At 47.3% G+C, this 18208-nt stretch overlaps 1 protein-coding gene across 4 annotated transcripts; it reads left to right on the plus strand.

Moving 5' to 3' along the window:
- The first annotated feature begins 1906 nt into the window (after positions 1 to 1906).
- arid1aa (AT-rich interaction domain 1Aa) lies at positions 1907 to 17203 on the plus strand. Of its 4 annotated transcripts, none has more exons than XM_068735201.1 (20): positions 1907 to 3114; positions 5547 to 5771; positions 5891 to 6517; positions 6657 to 6752; positions 7493 to 7733; positions 8239 to 8328; positions 8436 to 8606; positions 9178 to 9511; positions 9667 to 9812; positions 9904 to 9989; positions 10103 to 10312; positions 10411 to 10615; positions 10785 to 10938; positions 11085 to 11254; positions 11362 to 11551; positions 11941 to 12066; positions 12586 to 12688; positions 12903 to 13743; positions 13855 to 13985; positions 14084 to 17203. In XM_068735201.1, the coding sequence occupies exons 1-20, from the start codon at positions 2209 to 2211 to the stop codon at positions 15938 to 15940; spliced, it is 6909 nt and encodes a 2302-aa protein (XP_068591302.1). In that variant the 5' UTR covers positions 1907 to 2208; the 3' UTR covers positions 15941 to 17203. The 4 variants fall into 4 exon arrangements, with proteins under 4 accessions (XP_068591302.1, XP_068591303.1, XP_068591304.1 ...); XM_068735202.1 differs by having other exon boundaries at positions 11091 to 11254; XM_068735203.1 differs by having other exon boundaries at positions 10803 to 10938.
- Positions 17204 to 18208: the final 1005 nt, after the last annotated feature.

Genomic DNA, 18208 nt, shown 5'->3' on the forward strand with positions numbered 1-18208 from the left:
ATCCTACTCCCAGATCCACAAAAAGTCCGCTCCACCTTTTCCCAGCAGCCAGAGCAGAAAAATTAAGTCAGGCGGGGAGAGGAAGCTACATTAAATCTGTTTCTGCACAACTGGCCCTGTGTCTGGTCTCTGGGATGGAAGACCCTCTGTCTTTAAAAAAGCAACTAAAACTCACTTCTGAACTTGGGGGGGATCACTTTTTCCACTGCTGCCGCTGTACTCTGTCCTAACCGTGAAACCCAGTTTAAAAAAAACCAACATCCGCATTATAAATGCACCTCCCAACATCAAAAGCCCTCGTGCACACACGTCGAACACGAGGCGCGTGAGTGCATGTACTTCCCATGCATCGCTGTAACCAGGCTAAAATAAAGCGTGATCCACTTTGCGAGCTCGCACCGGTGTGGGAAATCACATTAACCTTGTGTGGTATGATGTGGCTGAGAAATGATATGTGCCTGCAACGCTTCTCTGCTCTTCGGTGCATTAGGGGGGTGTGTCAGGCAGATTGTTAAATTGTGTTCCAATGTTTGTACATGTGATCAAGTATGCTTTCTCACTGGTACTTCCTGCCTTTTTTCAACCCGTATAAGACCCCTAGAGGTAGATGTGTGCGTGTGTGGCTACGTGTGCATGAGTGTTCAAGAGAGACTGTATGTGTGCGTGTGTCGATAGTGAGAAAAGAATTACACCAACAATCTACATCTTAATCGATGCCAAATCTAACTATTAAACGCCTCATACATCCCTACATACACTGACATGTCATTATTTTAAATGAAGACTCCCCCAGCCTCGCACACACACACACACACACACACACACACACACACACACACACACACACACACACACACACACACACACACACACACACACACACACACACACAATTCTCATTGCTGCACAATGCTGTGCACACACCCTGTGCGTTTTGTGGATGCCAAAAATGTCTGCTTCATTTGACTGAAGAGATGAGGGGGACAAATGCTCCATTTTTCTAATTGTTGGGAGACTTTGAAACTGTTCATGCGTCCTCTGTCTGGTAGATAAGGTCTGCCCCCCCCCCCTTGTACGGCATAGTTCAATGTTAGTAGGCTGAGAGAGAGAGAGCGCTGGAGCCTGTGCACCCATCCCCCCACACTCAGCAGAGGAGTGTTTCTGCTGGAGTGAGAGACAGACAGAGAGGAGAGAAGAGGGGGTGGTAGGGAGAGCAGAGCACAGCACAGCAGAGCAGGCAGGGGAGGGAATAAGAGGGAATGTGCATTGGTAGTCTCGTTTGCTGCAAGGCTTCTTCCTTCTACTCTGGAAAAACCTGTGTGTTGCCTTTGCCTGCCTAAATACCACTCAGAAACACCGGTGGGAATTCAGTAAAAAACAATAGTGTGCATAGGCAGATTTATAAGCTGAATATATTCATAGATAGGAACATTACTCCTTTTTTACAAGTAAGAATTATAACTGTGTGTAGGCTTTATGTGCAAGCCAGGCTAAACCAACTCTGTTCACTTAATACCCATCTTGCAGTGTGCGCAGTACAGCTTTACACTTGCAGCTGTGGTATCCACACCTGTACTATACATGTGAATATGTGTATGTATATAAAATGAATGAATTACTTCACCTCTGTACTGATCACTAATGAAATTCACCATGCATATGAATGTTTTTGTAACGCACAGCATCTTGAGCTGGTTTAGTATATAGTTGTTGTGTTGGTAACACAACATTAGTCAGTTGTGAGAACATTAGACTGTCTTCATGTTGAGAAAATATTCCATCTATGAGTGATAAAGACAATGTGGCTGTATGAAGAAGAAAAAAGAAAAAAACAGTCCAGTCCGCATTGGAGCGGATACAGCTCGTGTTTTGCAGCCAACTGTGCGGCTCAGTAAAATGGCTGTATCTAGCGGAGCCTCGTGTTGGTTGGGTTCGCTCCCTGCTTCTACCCGGACTCAGTAACACAACTCCCACAACAATTTCTGTCGCTTTTTTTACGCATTGTATGGAGCGTCCATCCTATTTCTAACCCATTTACGGAACCGGAACCGGGATGGCAGCCGGATTCGGTCCGGTATAAGGGGTGGGAATGAATCGGCACAAGGATAGATGGTTATAAACAATTATTTATATTCAATGCTAGCTTTTGATTGTGACTGACTCGCCGAGAGAGGGAGAGAGAGGTGGTGGTGGGGTGGGGGGTATATCATGGCCGCTCAGGTCGCCACTCTTAACACTAGCCCGCCATCCGAACTCAAAAAGCCCGATCGAGACCCCAAGGACGAGTCGGTACCGGGGGAGAAGCAGTCGGACAAAAAGCAGCCGGGCTTGGACAGCGGATCGCCGGGCCGGGGGGATCTGCAGGACGGGGCCGACGGTGGAAATGCAGGGGGAGGAGGGGAACCTGAGATGAAGAACGGGAATGGGAACCCGCCCAGGGCTAACAATAATAACCAGAATGACTCTGTCGGACCAGAGGGAAATAACCACCCCGGTTTGGTGCATCACCACGGCACCGCGTTTCCTCCCTCTTCGTACGGATATAATCAGCACTACGCTCGGGCCCCTTTTCATCAACATGGCGGACAACAAAGCCCTGGCATGGCAGCTGCGGGTCCGGTCGTGCAGTCGAGCAACATGATGGACCCGTATCAACCTAATTCACACGAGCATGGCTTTTCAAACCATCAATTTAACAATTACAACCCGTTCCCGAACAGGACTCCCTATCCCGGCCAGGCGTACGCCGTGAACTCCCCTCGCAGTACCCAGGCGCCGACAGCTGGGGGGCAGCCAGCTAACGTTAAGCAGCAACCGCCACCAGCGGGAGGACCCACGGCGATGGCTGGATCTTACAGTAACCAGAGATATAATATTGGAAACCCTCAACCTACATCCACACCGACACTCAACAAGCTCCTAACCTCCCCCAGCTCAACGCGGGGATATCCAAACTACCCGTCTAACGACTACAGTAGTCAAGAAGGAGCTAGTAAGGGACCAGCAGACATTAGCGGGCTGTATGGAGGGAGCAATCCGGGGTGGCAACAAAGAAGCCATCACCCGTCGCCTTTGAGCCCGGGAAGTGCCGGGCAGCCGCTAGTAAGAAACCAGGTAAAGTCACATTATTACAGGAACATGTTTTGGGCTTTAGCACGTCTCCTTTCCTTCCTCCTAGCTAGTTCACAACGTAGCAGGCCAGCCATTGTCTGCTACTAGTTCGCAAAGACTCTAAAATGGCTGCCTCTCGTGTGTGTTTTTTTCTCCTTTACACCAGACCGTTAAATAATTGTCGTTTTAAATACGTCGATAAATGTATGTAACAACACACGAGTCTCGCTTGAAGAAGATATAAGTTGTTGAAACGATGTAAGGACGTTCAGGGAGCCAAGAAGGCCCGACTTTGAAAAGGGGCGAAAATACCCAACGAAGAGCAACGGCTCGTTTTTTTCTGTGATAGCTTCTCTATGCGTGTTATATGTTGAATTTACAGCGTATTTTCTCATTAATGTGCGTATACTATACGGTGTATATACAGGGAAACGTATTCTCTCTCTCACACACACACACTAGTTTGTGATAGTTGCTTACAGCCATGATTATATTGTGTTCCTGCTCGAGAAGCTATAATTTAGTGGCTACGACATTAGGAATGTGTTGCATGTCGAATCGGCCCCTCACGGTTAGTTAAATAGGCTCGCGTGGGTTCAGTTTAAATCACTAAAAATGTTCTGTAAGATATCAGGGAAGGGTTTAAATTGTTACACGTTGGATCATATTTGAATTAAATGGGTTTCCCTGCGCTGAAAAGCTGCTGGGCTCCCCCATGCATGTTGCCTGTAAACAGCCAGCTCAGCCATACGAGTGAGTGACTGCAGATTGCAGTTTGCACTGGGATTTGAATTGTGGAGGTAAAATCCTGCTGTCAAAGCCAGGAGATAGTTGGTCTTTGGTTGACATGCTAGCTGAAATCTGATTGGCTGCTCATCCGCTGCTCATGGCCATTTCTAATTACATGTGATTCAAGGCAACAGTAGCTGATAAGAACACACAGAATTAATTCACCACGGGGTTACCAGAGCTGTTTCTGCTCCATACTTAACCGAACTGTCTAGTGTGGGAGCAAGTGGGTCATGAGTAATATTTTTAGTTTTGTTTGATCTTTTGGCAAATATTTCCCGGCATCAGAATTATTAGCTGTTTGTTCGAACATGCATGCAGCACGGTTGATGGATAATGTATGAACTCATAGCTAGCTGTGCTCTGCATCATTATATATGATACGTAGAGTGTGTATATGTTATTTGTATCAAATAAAATAAAAAATGCGCACCAGCATTACTACAGTCATTAAATGTTTACAACATAGTGCCTTAAGATATCTGCTTATCTGTTACTATCATCAGCTATCAATATGGTTATTTATTTACACACCACTATATGTTCACACATTATAGACTGAGAGACATCTTTGTTTCATATTATAACTTGCTACACAGTAGCAAAAGGCAGAACTGACTTCTGTCTGTGAGGGTGTGCGTGCGCGTGTGCGCGCGCGCTGCTGTTTCTGGCATGCCACACAAGTTTGACTGTGTGACTCCAAAGAATTCCCCCCCAATCCTCCCCCCAAGCCAATCAGAAAGCAGACCACATCTCTCACTGGCCAAGGGAGTTTCCTCTCTGTCTTATGCAGATTAGCCATGTGCTGCTCTTATTTATTTTACTTCATTATCTTGGATCTGCAAAATGTCAGGTAAGGCCTTTTGCATACTATTAGTAAAGGGCTTTTGTTCAGCTGAGGACGCTCCTCTCGGCGAAGTGCACAAGTGGGAATTCACTTGATGTGATGTGAGGGGATACTTTCAGTTTTCAAGTAGACGCTCTCATGTCTAAATTATGTTAGAATTCCCCACCTTTCAGTGCCAAATAATTTTGGTGGAGGTGAGGGAGTAATTGGATCCTAAATGGATGTCCCAAGTGGACAATTTGGACGCACCTAGTTTTTAACTGAGAAAGAATGTTCATACTAATGGTTGGCCTATAGACAAGAGTATGCGCTTGTGCATTTTTGCACACTCCTGCTGTTGCGGAAAGTACTTCCTTCAATTCTGGTGTCATTCATTCAGAGCCAAAATGCCTTCTCCGGGGGAAAAAAACCTACTTGGACCAGACTCAAAACAGGAGCACAGCTGGGATATGTTTAAGATTGGGCAGCCTGCCCTCCATTCGAAAGTAGATATATATAGCTCTGTTGACTTCCGAAACTATGGCAAAGTGAGGTGAAAAAAAATCAGGGTAATGACCGTGGGAAATAAGGTGGAAAAAAAGCACAATTTCCTCATTCATTGAAGTTTGTTTTTACACTTTTTAAGTATTGCAAAAGTTGCACACTGCAGCCAAGTGTTTTATGGACACACTGTACTGGCCTTATACAGTTGTATAAGAAAGAGGGAGGCTGCATGTCAGTTGTATCACTTGTTAGATTTCTCCTATGCTCTCTAGTTGTTGACTTAATGTATTTTCCTGTTATTTTTTTTTTCTACCAGGTCCAGCCACCTGGTCCTATGGACCCAATGGGAAAAATGAGAGGTCAAGCATACGGAGCAGGCAGTCCATACAGTCAACAGTCGCAGCAGGGGCCTCCCACAGGACCACAGCAGGGGCCCGGTTACCCTGGCCAGGGTTATGGCCCTCCAGGTCCTCAGCGATTCCCAGTGGGAATGCAAGGACGTTCCCCCGGTGGCATGAGTAGCATGCCGTATGGTCCACAGGTATTTTACATGATTTATCTTATTCAGAAATAAGCCCCCAGTGTCTTCATTTTTATCAGTATTTGTGTTTTTTCGGGGTTGGTTTGAAGTCTTTGCTGTTTTTATTGTATTCTGTGTAGATGGGATCTTATGGACAGCAGGGACCAGGAGGCTATGGCTCTCAGGGCCAGGCACCATATTACAGCCAGCCGGGCCAGACTCCTCACCCAAGCCAGCAGCAAACACCCTACTCCCAGTCCCCAGCTGGGCAACAGGGTGGCCCGACACCTTACCCGGGGCAAACCCACCCTCCGCCGACTTCTGCTCCACACACCCAGGGAGGACAGCCCTATCAGCAGCCCCACATGCCCCCACAGTCTCAGGGGCCACTGCCAGGCCCTCCCCAAGGGCCTCCACAGTCTCAACCCCCCTATTCCCAAGCCCCAGCCCCGCAATCTGGCCAGTCTCTCTACGCCCAGCAGCAGGGTCCTCCCAGTCAGGCCCCGCAGCAGCAGCAGCAGCAGCAGCAGCAGCCAAGTTCCCAGGAACCCCCTGGATCACAGGGCCAGTCCAACTACCCAGGAGCCACACAGGGGCCTCAACAGCCCCCTTCACAGCAACAGCAGCCACAGTCTCAGCCTCCACAGCAGCCACCGGGACACAGCCAACATCCACAGGGCCAACCTGCAGCGTACCCGCAGAACCCGCAGCAGCAGCAGCAAGCACAGCAGTCACCTTATCAGCGCTTTCCTCCTCCACAACAGCAGGTACAGCCCTCAGTCTGGGGTTATATGTGTGTGTGTGTGTGTGTGTGTGTGTGTGTGTGTGTGTGTGTGTGTGTGTGTGTGTGTTCACATGCATGTGACTCCGGCAGTATATTTAGGCATATGTTCTGATGTCTTTTAGGAGGTATCCCAGGACTCATTTCAGTCAAACACCCCTCCATCCACTCAGCCTAAGTCTGGCCCAGAGGACAGTCAAGGCCGCCCTTCCAGCCTTCCGGTCAGTTGCTTGTTATATCACTGCTGGAACATAAAAAGCCTTTTCCCACCGCTTTTTTTTTCTCCCCCCCCCTCGTGTAAGAGAGCTACTTTCTATTTATGTCCAGTAGTATTTGTAGTCACGACATAATCATTTGACTACTTATCAAATATATGACGATCTGAGGCTCATTACATTCACAACCCCCCCAGTACGTGTCTGGTATCAAAGCGTTCACGTTGCTGCATGTTTGTGTGTCTGCAGCACATTAGTGGCTGTTGAGAGACTTTGAAGAAGGTGCCGTGTGAATAAGTACATCTTAAACGAATGCAAGAGAGTTTGTTTGTGTATTGAAATTACATGGCAGGGCTGCTGCAACATGCTGACTCAGCTCGCATCCTACAATCCTTGGTAACCATGACAACCCCTGGCACTAATGCACACTCATTTTTTTCTTTGAAAATGATAAGTGTGTGTGTGTGTGTGTGTGTGTGTGTGTGTGTGTGTGTGTGTGTGTGTGTGTGTGTGTGTGTGTGTGTGTGTGCCACTGTTGTCTAAATGGAGAAGAAATTGCAACTCGCTAATACTACAGTGTGTGAAATACACATTACAGTATTATTAAGAAATTATGCTTAATTGTGCAAAATACATATGTCAAAATACACAAGAGCGGAATCTTCTGAATTTGTAAAATTGTAATATTTTTCTTAATATACCATGTTTGTTGACTCAATTTCTGCTCTTCTTGTGCGTGTTTTCAGGACCTGTCGGGGTCCATTGATGACCTGCCTACAGGCACAGAGGGGGCCCTGAGTCCCGGTGTGAGCACGTCGGGTGTGTCGAGCAGCCAGGGTGAGCAGAGCAACCAGGCTCAGTCGCCCTTCTCTCCCCACACGTCCCCCCACCTGCCAGGCATCCGGGGGCCCTCGCCTTCGCCAGCCGGCTCTCCTGCCGGCTCCAGCACATCCCGCACAGGACCGCTGTCGCCCGCCAACATGCCAGGTCACTCTCTCACTGATATACATATGATTACTAGCAATGTCTGACACTTGTGATCTAGACACTCAATGATTTGTGCTGTAGGTCATGATAACAAAACTATTACTATCATAATTGAATGTCATTTAACAGATTTTTTTATCTCACTTTAAGTATCTGTAAAGTTAGAAGAAACCAAAAATCTAAGTTTTGAGTGTTTTATTTTCTATCATCTCAGGGTCTCAGCTGTACTTAGAAGTATTTAGGTTCTGTTGGTTGCACTGTGGTCATTCACAAAACATCCATTTGTAAGAGCCAGCAGGGTTGAAACATTAAATGAGGCTTTGAGAATGGGTTGACAACATGGACTTGTTTGACAGAAGTCTGACCAAAAAACTGAGCTGAATACTTACAAATAACATATTTGCATTACCTCCCCTGTTTTTATAACCTCAGTGACTTGAAACTCAGTACTTATATTGAACCCTTTTTGAGCCCTCACTATCTTATCTTGAATATTATTGTTTAGGGACCCAGATGCCTCCGAGGCCATCAAGTGTGCAGTCAGATGGGAGTCTACATCCTGCAATGAGTCAGTCTCCTATGGCCCAGGACAGAGGTATGCTGCAGCCAAAATGCAAAGTGTTCATTATATCAACATGTCAAGAGTGTTTGCCATAGCATCAGAGTCTGAGCACTATGTCCCTCTTTCTTGTCGACTTCCAGGGTTTATGCAGAGAAACCCTCAGATGCCCCCCTATGGATCCCCCCAGTCGGCCTCTGCACTGTCGCCGCGCCAGTCCTCCGGGGGACAGATGCACCCTGCGATGGGCCCATATCAGCAGAACAACTCAATGGCTGGCTATGGACAACAGGGAGGACAATATGGACCCCAAGGTGTGCACTTTCTCATTGTCTTTGTCATGGTTTTACTTGTAGAGAGAGTTTTAGTAAGTTTGTAAATTCTGATCTGATGTTGTGAAAAGATTAATAGTGAAATGGCTTCTATAGGCTACATTTGTACGGCTCAGGTTTTGGTTTCTAAAGGTGTTCCACTTAATTTACTATTCGTTTGGGAAGTTTGCGCATGTGCATATCCTGTCAGACAAACCTATGGAATATATCTCCCCTGCCTCATAAGAATACCATGCTATCGTTAGTCCCTCCCTCTGACTCTGTGGCAGCTATTTATAGCTGTGAAGCAGAGAGTCAGCTGACGTAGCAGAGCCTCCTGTCAGTAGAGCTGAGGCTGTGACGAAGGCTTGTTGCTCAGGGTGCATAGCTCTTTCTGCTAGCACACTGTAGGGAAACAGTCTGCCTCACACGGCTCTAAAGGAAAACACGCCAGCTATAACGATTACATTTTATTGCTGAACACAAATAAACTCTGTGTTGCAGTGACTTTTATCACACTGAAAGCAAAGTCATTACTTTACCTGAATATGTTTTACTATAATGTCATCCTTAGGTTATCCCCGGCAACCTGGCTATAGCAACATGCCCAACGCAAACTACACAGGGCCAGGCATAGGCCCAATGAACGCCATGGGAGGACAGGGTGGGGGACCGCCATATGCTGGCATGCCCCCAGGAAGGATGCCCCCTAATCAAATGGGGGCACGCCCTTATGGCCCCAATATGGGTCCAAATATTGGCCCCAACATGGGTCCGAACATGCCTCCGAACATGGGCAACATGCCACCCCAGGTAGGCTCAGGAATGGGTCCTCCTCCTGGCATGAACAGAAAGCCCCAGGACCCCACTGCCATGCAGCACCCTGCCACCAACTCCATGCACAACAGGTTGGTCTATGATGGATCCTCAAGTGCCTACCTTTTTATTTAATCTCACACAAGACCTCTGATTGACTTCTCACTTGTGCTTGAGCAAGAGATACCTGCACCATACTTTGTTTTTTATGACTACTAAATGCTCCTTTATTTTCTCCTCCCTCCAGGATGCCTGGTTACCCCAACATGACTCCAGGCATGATGGGCTCCGGCCCACCTTATGGCCCCCCCATGAACAACATGCCTGGAATGATGAACACTCAAGGTGGATCACCTTATCCTATGGGGCCAAACATGGCCAATAACTCAAGTGGTAAGTTGTACAGAGATAACCACACCTAGCTTTGTTCTCTTTTCACTGTGGTAATTTCACAGCTAAATCCAATCCCTATCATTGTGTCTAGGTATGGCCCCCAGTCCAGAGGTGAACAATAAGATGAATAACAAAGTAGATGGGAGTGTAACCCCGAAGCCAGAGCCCAAAACGAAGGTAACCTGTCTACTACATGTTGTAACAACAGTATTTTTTGAAGATCTTTCAAAGTCTGGACACTTTTGAAGTTACACTCAGGTTAATTTTTTTTTTTACCTTGCACAATACAGAAGTCCAACTCTTCCACCACAACCAATGAAAAGATAACACGTTTGTATGAGTTGGGACCAGAGCCTGAAAGGAAGATGTGGGTGGACCGATATTTGACCTTCATTGAAGAGAAAGCCATGGGCTTGACCAACCTGCCCGCTGTGGGACGCAAACCCCTCGATCTTTTCCGACTCTATATGTCAGTCAAAGAGATCGGTAGCATGGCACAGGTTAATATTATAATCTAATTTATAAACATTAGTAATGTCCAAATTCCCCTATTGTAATCTCCATTCTAAAACAAATGTCTTGTTTGTTCGTCCCCCAGGTGAGTAAGAATAAGAAATGGCGTGATCTGGCCACTTCCCTGAATGTGGGTACATCCAGCAGTGCCGCCAGTTCTTTGAAGAAACAGTACATCCAGTGTCTATACGCGTTCGAGTGCAAAATCGAGCGTGGTGAGGACCCTCCTCCTGAGATTTTTACAGACAACAAAAAGAACCAAGCTGCCAAGGTCCAGCCACCCTCTCCAGGTTAGAGCGCTACTCATGTAATCCTTCAACACGTTTTTAAGTGGAGTACCAATTCAGTAAACCACATCTTCTCACTTTGAAATCAACAAACATGCAAAACTTGTTGTGTTTGAGTGTCATTAAAGTCATGTACCATGTCTGTCTGCTCCTCTCTTGTTTCAAACTGAAGCGTCCCTCTGCTCCACAGCTGGGTCAGGCTCTCTGCAGGGTCCTCAGACACCCCAGTCCACCAGCAGCTCCATGGCCGAGGGGGGGGACCTAAAGCCTCCCACCCCAGCCTCCACTCCTCATACCCAGATGCCCCCCATGCCACCCGGGTCCAGGTGACTGTCGTTAAACAACCTCTGGTTTTACCATTTGATTCTAAAAGACATTTTGATTTGATAAACTAATTTTGTTCTTGCCTTTCCGTCTGTCTCTCCCACTTATCTCCTAATTCCCCCTCCCCCTCACCCCTGCTTCTCTCTAGGAGCAGCGTTAACCTGCAGGACCCCTTCTCTGAAGGAAGTGACCCTGCTTTCCCTCGGAAGAACATGACGCCCAACTCCGCCTATCAGCCAGGCATGAACACGCCAGACATGCAGGGGCGCATGGGCACCTACGAACCCAACAAGGACCCCTTTGGTAACATGCGGAAAGGTGGGCACACTGAATGGATTATGTTATCCTAGAAACTAAAGTACTTCTTTAATTACCCATTCAGTTAGTCAGCTCCTAATGGACTTTAATTGTGAATGCATTTCCAGTCGGGGAGCACTTTCTACCTGCTAACCCGGGCCCTAACAGCGGGGTGGGTGACCAACAGCAGCAACAACCGCCACAGCAGCAGCAGCCCCAGCAGCAGCCTCCATTCAACAGAGGACCGCCTGGGGCCATGGGCACGATGCCAATGGGGCCCAGACAGCAGTTTCCTTATGGACCAGGCTACGACAGGAGGTAAGAATCGTTGAATAGAAGACGGCATTTCCAAGGTCATTGAACACTGTTTATTATATCCAGCAGCTGTTTTTATGATCAATCACACCTCAAAGTGCAGGTCAAGAAAAGCTGAATTTCTTAATATTATTTGGTTGAAATTGAAATGCATCGAAGTTGGTAATTGATTGGAGGCTGCAGGCCAATGAGCCAGATAAAAAAATGTTTCAATTCATTTTGGGGAGTAGCTGATATTTAGTTGCAACCAACGTATTCATGTTCATGATGATCGTAACCTTTGTTTATTCTCTTGTGTTTTTTTTGATGAGCTGTAGCATAATTTGTATGTCTGTTTGCAACAAAATGTGGGGAAAAAAGGCTTACCAGGTGTATTGTTCTGGTTTAATCAGATCAGAGCAAGGAATGGGCCCAGAGGGCAACATGGGAACCGGTGCTCCTCAGCCAAACCCGATGATACCTGCCAACGCCGACGCTGGGATGTATTCGCCAAATCGCTTCCCACCACAGCAGCCACGGTCAGTTCATGTTGCACTTATCGCTAAGCTTGAAGCTGCTGTCAAAAGGAAACCGTTCATTCTTCATATAAAACATCTAACTTTCAGTTATGTTCTCTCACTGTACAATGTAGTTTGACCCAATGCAAATTTACGTTATTTCAATATTTATTATTTTTGACAAATTAACATTAACAGTAATAATCATTAGTTGCCATCCTCCATGGGTGAATTATTCACTCCATATCTGTGTCTTCACAGCTTTTTTTTGGTTTGGGCTTATTGTATGTGGGTGTGGTGATGTAAGCACAGTTGAAATGTACTCTCAATTTGAAATTGAGTTAGTTAATTTAATATAATGTAATTAAGTGTTTTGAGTGTGAGGCTGTAAACGAAAAGAAGCCCTGGATGTCTTTCGGTCACAAATTCATCACTATAATGAGCATTAATGTTGACTGAGTGTATGACCATGACTTAATCCAGTGAGTTAGAGATGCATAATGTTTTAATGTTCAAACTGACGAGGCTTAATGTGTGCAGGCATGATTCCTATGGTAATCAGTATGCTGGACAGGGAACGCCCCCTACAGGCTCCTATCCAAATCAGCAGCCTGGAATGTACCCACAACAACAACAACAACAGGTCAGTGGTCCTTCTTCACCACACTAACTCTCACTATGCTCAATACACTGTATTCGCTTTGTTTATCTTCTCTTCTTTGACTGAGCTGCTGTCATGTATTAGATTTGCTTTGTTTGGAGCGGGACACTGTTATGAACCGGATGTATTCATTCTTACATTTGTACTAAAAATGGTGTTAAATACTTGTCTCTCCCTGTTCCTTTTTGACGTGTAGAGTTACAAGCGTCCTGTGGAAGGGGGTTATCCTCCAGCAAAACGTCATGAGACGGAGTACAGTGGGCCCTTCCATGGCGGACCACAGCCACCGCAGCCGCAACAACAAGGAGGTGCCCCTGCACCCTCTTCAGGCCAGCAGGAGTCATACAATCAGTACAGCGGCACTGGGCCCTTCCCCGGCTCTGATCGCCGTCCACCTGGCCCTGGAAATCAGTTTCCCTTTCCCTTCGGCCGTGAACGTATGCAGGTAACGCCGGGGCCCAACGCTCAGCCCAACATGCCCCCTCAGATGATGCAGCCAGGCCCAGAGGGTCCTCAGGGAGGTATGTGGCAGGGGCCGCGAGACATGAACTATCAGAACTACCCCAGCCGGCCGGGTGGCCCTGGGGGCCCACCCCAAGGACCCGGTTACCCTGGCATGAACCGCTCAGAGGAGATGATGTCATCAGAACAGCGCATGAATCACGATGGCCAGTGGGGGGGTCAGATGGGCCCGCGGCAGCCTCCTTATGGTCCAGCTGGGCCCGGGCAACCTATGCCTCGTTCAGTACAGTCCACCTACCAGCCCCTTCAGGGAGTGCAGAACCACATTCCACAGGTGTCCAGCCCGGCCTCCATGCCCCGCCCCATGGATAGCAGGACATCGCCTAATAAATCTCCCTATATGCACGGAGTAATGAAGATGCAGAAGGCTGGCCCCCCAGTGCCTGCGTCTCACATAGTGCCCCCTCCGGTGCAGTCGCCTCTCATAAGGCGAGACATGCCTTTTCCCCCGGGCTCTATAGAAGCATCCCACCCTGTCCTGAAACCACGTCGGAGACTCACCGTGAAAGAAATCGGTACGACTATAGGTTATAGATATATTTAACTTATTTGCCGCCTAATGCTGCTTCATCCAGCTATATTGTTTTAAGTTGTTGCTAAGAGGGTATCATTTGTGTTTTTCTTAGGAACCCCGGAGGCCTGGAGAGTCATGATGTCATTAAAGTCTGGTTTGTTGGCTGAGAGTACATGGGCCTTGGATACCATCAACATTCTCCTGTATGATGACAACAGTATTTCCACCTTTGATCTCAACACGGTGAGACTTAACATTGAACCCTTAATGATTGTTTATAACGATATACTATGCGTAGTGATGATGTCTAATATTTTTTTATATATGTGTTCTTTTTTCAGTTGCCTGGCCTACTAGAGTTGGTGGTTGAGTATTTCAGACGCTGCCTCATTGAAATCTTTGGCATTCTGCGGGAGTATGAGGTGGGAGACCCTGGCCAGAGGACACTACTCGATCCCGATGCCTTGAAACGAGACTGGGACAGCACGGAGGAAGAGGATCTGCGGGCTGAAGACATGGAACAAGAGGAAGGGGATGACGACGAAGAAGAAGAGGAACAAGAAGCTGAGGGGCCAGCTCGTGTAAAAGAGGAGGAAGAACAAGAGCAGTGCTCCGAGTCTCAGGGTCAAGATGAGAAGACGGAGGATGAGGAGAGGAAGAGCAAGGGTTCTTCCTCTGACCAGACCGGCTCATTGCAATCCATTGCTGCCCATGAGAGACCCAAACAGGCCAGCAAGTTTGACAAGTTTCCCCTCAAAGTGGTACGAAAGAAAGACCCATTTGCGACCGGCCAGTCCAATAATCACGGCAAACTGCAAGAGTTTGACAGCGGGTTACTTCATTGGAGTGCTGGAGGGGGAGACTCAACAGACCACATCCAGACTCACTTTGAACCACGCAAAGACTTCTTGGAACCAAGAGCGCGGATATCTGTGCCCTCAAGTCTGCTGAAGAGACGAGTCCCAGAAGAAGTGTGTCTGGAAAACTGTTTGCCAACCGAGGGAGAGAAAAAGAAGAATCAAGAGGAAGAAGAGACCTCTTCCTCAGAGAAGGCCAGCCCCTCCCTCAGCGGTGATGAGGAGAGGAAAACAGATTCTGAGACAAAGACGGTTGATAAAGTTGATGAAAGTCACCAGGAGAGTAACGGACCCATTCCTTCCCCCAACGGTGTTTTAACCCAGCGGGCACAGCAGACCGGCGTTATCCTGGAGGACGAGCCTCACAGCAAAGACGAAGGGCCTCTCATTGCGCTGGCTAACTGGCAAGATTCTTTAGCCCGCCGCTGCATTTGTGTCTCCAACATTGTCCGTAGCCTCTCCTTTGTGCCGGGCAATGACCACGAGATGTCCAGACATCCAGGGCTGCTGCTGCTACTGGGACGCCTGATCCTGCTCCACCACAGGCACCCCGAGCGCAAACAAGCTCCACTCACCTACGAGAAAGACGAGGATTCAGACGAGGGAATGGGCCAAAGGGATGAATGGTGGTGGGACTGCTTGGAGCTCCTGAGGGAGAACACGCTGGTCACTTTGGCGAACATCTCAGGCCAACTGGACCTCTCCATCTACCCCGAGAGCATCTGCTTGCCTCTGTTGGATGGTCTTCTCCACTGGGCCGTTTGCCCATCAGCGGAGGCCCAGGACCCCTTCCCCACCTTAGGCCCCCACAGTGCTTTGTCACCCCAGAGACTGGTCCTGGAGACGCTAAGCAAACTGAGCATCCAAGACAACAATGTGGACCTCATCTTGGCCACTCCGCCATTCAGTCGGTTGGAGAAGCTATACGGGAACCTGGTGCGGCTGATTGGGGACAGGAAGGTTGCGGTCTGCAGGGAGATGGCTGTGGTCCTACTGGCCAATCTGGCCCAGGGTGATACTGTGGCGGCCCGAGCGATCGCCGTTCAGAAAGGCAGTGTGGGCAACCTGCTGGGCTTCTTGGAGGATAGCCTGGCTGCCACACAGCTCCAGCAGAGCCAGAGCTCTCTACTACACCTACAGGGGATGCACTTCGAGCCCACAAGCCCGGACATGATGCGGCGAGCGGCCCGGGCTCTGCACGCCTTAGCCAAGGTGGAGGACAACCACTCAGAGTTCACACTACAAGAGTCCCGACTCCTTGACCTTTCAGTGTCTCCCCTAATGAACTCGCTGGTGTCTCATGTTATCTGTGATGTACTTTTTTTGGTTGGCCAGTCATGACAGCTGTAGGGAGCCGTGGCTCCACATTTTGGGGTTTTTAAATCCCCATTCCCCCGCTTCCCTGGAAACCCGGCTTGTGTGTAACAGGGCAAGGAAAGTTCAAGTGACTGTCTTTTAATTTATGAAAATCCATCAGACTCCCATTCTCTGAGCCCTCCCCAGGCCGTCCCTGCTCGAGGAGGGTAATCACAGAGCTGTGGTGGATTACGCACCAGAGAGACACTGCTTGTAACACGAACGCCAACTGGACGACACAGAGTAGAGCGCCACGTTTGGGAGACTGTTCTGCACTTGGGGGGAAAAAAGTACTTTTTAAATAAAGATAAATAAATGAATAAATAAATAAATAGCTGAAAAACAAAAACTGTAACCAAAGTTGCTGTCTCGTTTACAGTGAGTTTGGGAGACACAGTGTGCCCTAGCTCTCCCCTCGAGGGCACAATGAGTCTGTAACTGGTTGAAGTTCAGAGGTGAAGCAGACTGACAAGTGGCCTACTGGTTATAGTTGCTGTAGTTGGATTTTCACCAGTCAGCCCGTCAGTAGACTAAGTGCTGTCAATAGACACCTTCACCGGGGAGGCCTGTGCAGTGTGCAGTAGATTGTAGGACATTTTCTGTACCGTACTGCTCTTGAGTGTAAGCATTCTGTAACACACGTTTCACACACAGAAGCAGAAGATGCAGCTCTTCTAGAGTTTTGAGGTCATTTTTAGTTTGGTGTTCAACAGAAAATGGCTTTCTTCCCCAAAGTATCAAGAACCTACAACACCCTTACCTCCTCTTATCCCTTGATTGTATGAATACCCTTATGAAAAGAAATCACCTCTTAGGACTGGTTTTCAACTTCAAATACAGCTTTGCTGTGGTGTATATATAATGTTGTACATTACACTTCCTTTCTCTGTGTCTGTCTCTGTCTCTGTCACTATTCTCACACTTGTTATTGGTGAGGGATTGAGGCTGATGTGAGTTTGGTTCCCACCGGTTCGACCCACACCTCTGGTCTCTCCACAGCTCCGTAGTACGACAGACACGGCTCAAACCTGTTATCTCCTGGTACAACAAAAATAAACTAGATGAAGTACACATTTGACAATTTTTCTTCAGTCATGGATTCTGCATATTTGTTTTTCAGACTATGTAGCTAAGACAACATGTAAATTCCTCCCTTTCCGTTTTTTGGCTCAATGAATATCATTTATTCAGTATGAAATCTTTATACTATATGTTCCACGTGGTAAGAATAAATGTACATTAAATCTTCGTAAGCTGTTTGATGGTTTTGTTCTTCTGAAATGCTGATCTCTTCTGGACGAATGAGTCAAACTAGTGTGTTGACACAATTGGGTTCAAAAGAATTTCTTGAAATACATGCTTCTTCACTTCAGTGCTCAGGAAACTTGTAGGAAACATGGTCCTACTAGGTGGACTACACTATTACCATTAGCTGTTTGCATTAGCTTTACTACAGTTTCATTACATTGCAGTCATTTAGCAGACGCTTTTATCCAAAGCGACTTACAATTCATTATCTAGCTGCTACGGGAGCAATTTTGGGGACACACTGACACATTTCAAGGACACATTGACATGAGACTAGCAGAGAAGGAGCCGGGGATCGAACCATTGACCCTCTGATTGTAAGGCGGCCCTGCTCTCCACTTAGCCACAGTAACTGCATACATGTAAAATAATGTTAGCATAAAAGCCTCAATGATGACTACAGGGAGGCTTTCTCCCTTCATTAACTTCATATTACAACAGCACTATGCTCCGTGAAAGCCAAACATTTCAGTTTATACCGTCTTCGGGGTCCAAACAGACACAATGAGATGGAAACCACCTCATGTCCATTTTAATTAACATCAAATCTCAAAGAAACGCATACAAAAAGTCACTATTGAATCCACATTTAAGAGGGTACTTAAAAAGGCATGTGCGACATATTCACCTTAAATCCCATCACATTTGAGATTAAAACAACAGGCAAATGCAATGTCCTCATGTTTTGAATGAAGAATAAAATACCTGCACCACTTGAAAAACCAGTCCATGACACAGAGTGGTGTGGAGCTCCGCCTGCTGGGGAGAAAAAGATAATTCACCCGTCACCTGACCGAGAGATCTGAGACACGACGTCAAATCAAAGCCGATGTAAGTTTACAAAAGACAAGTCAATAGAATCTAAACTATGACCGATAATCTTTTACCACACTCCCGCTGTCAGAGGCATCATTAATTGCGCATGTAGCAGAAACCACACAAAGG

The sequence above is a fragment of the Cebidichthys violaceus genome, unplaced genomic scaffold (assembly GCF_023349555.1).
Source record: "Cebidichthys violaceus isolate CVI_PGR_0920_01 unplaced genomic scaffold, fCebVio1.0.p SCAF_7, whole genome shotgun sequence".
Classification (NCBI taxonomy): domain Eukaryota; kingdom Metazoa; phylum Chordata; class Actinopteri; order Perciformes; family Stichaeidae; genus Cebidichthys; species Cebidichthys violaceus.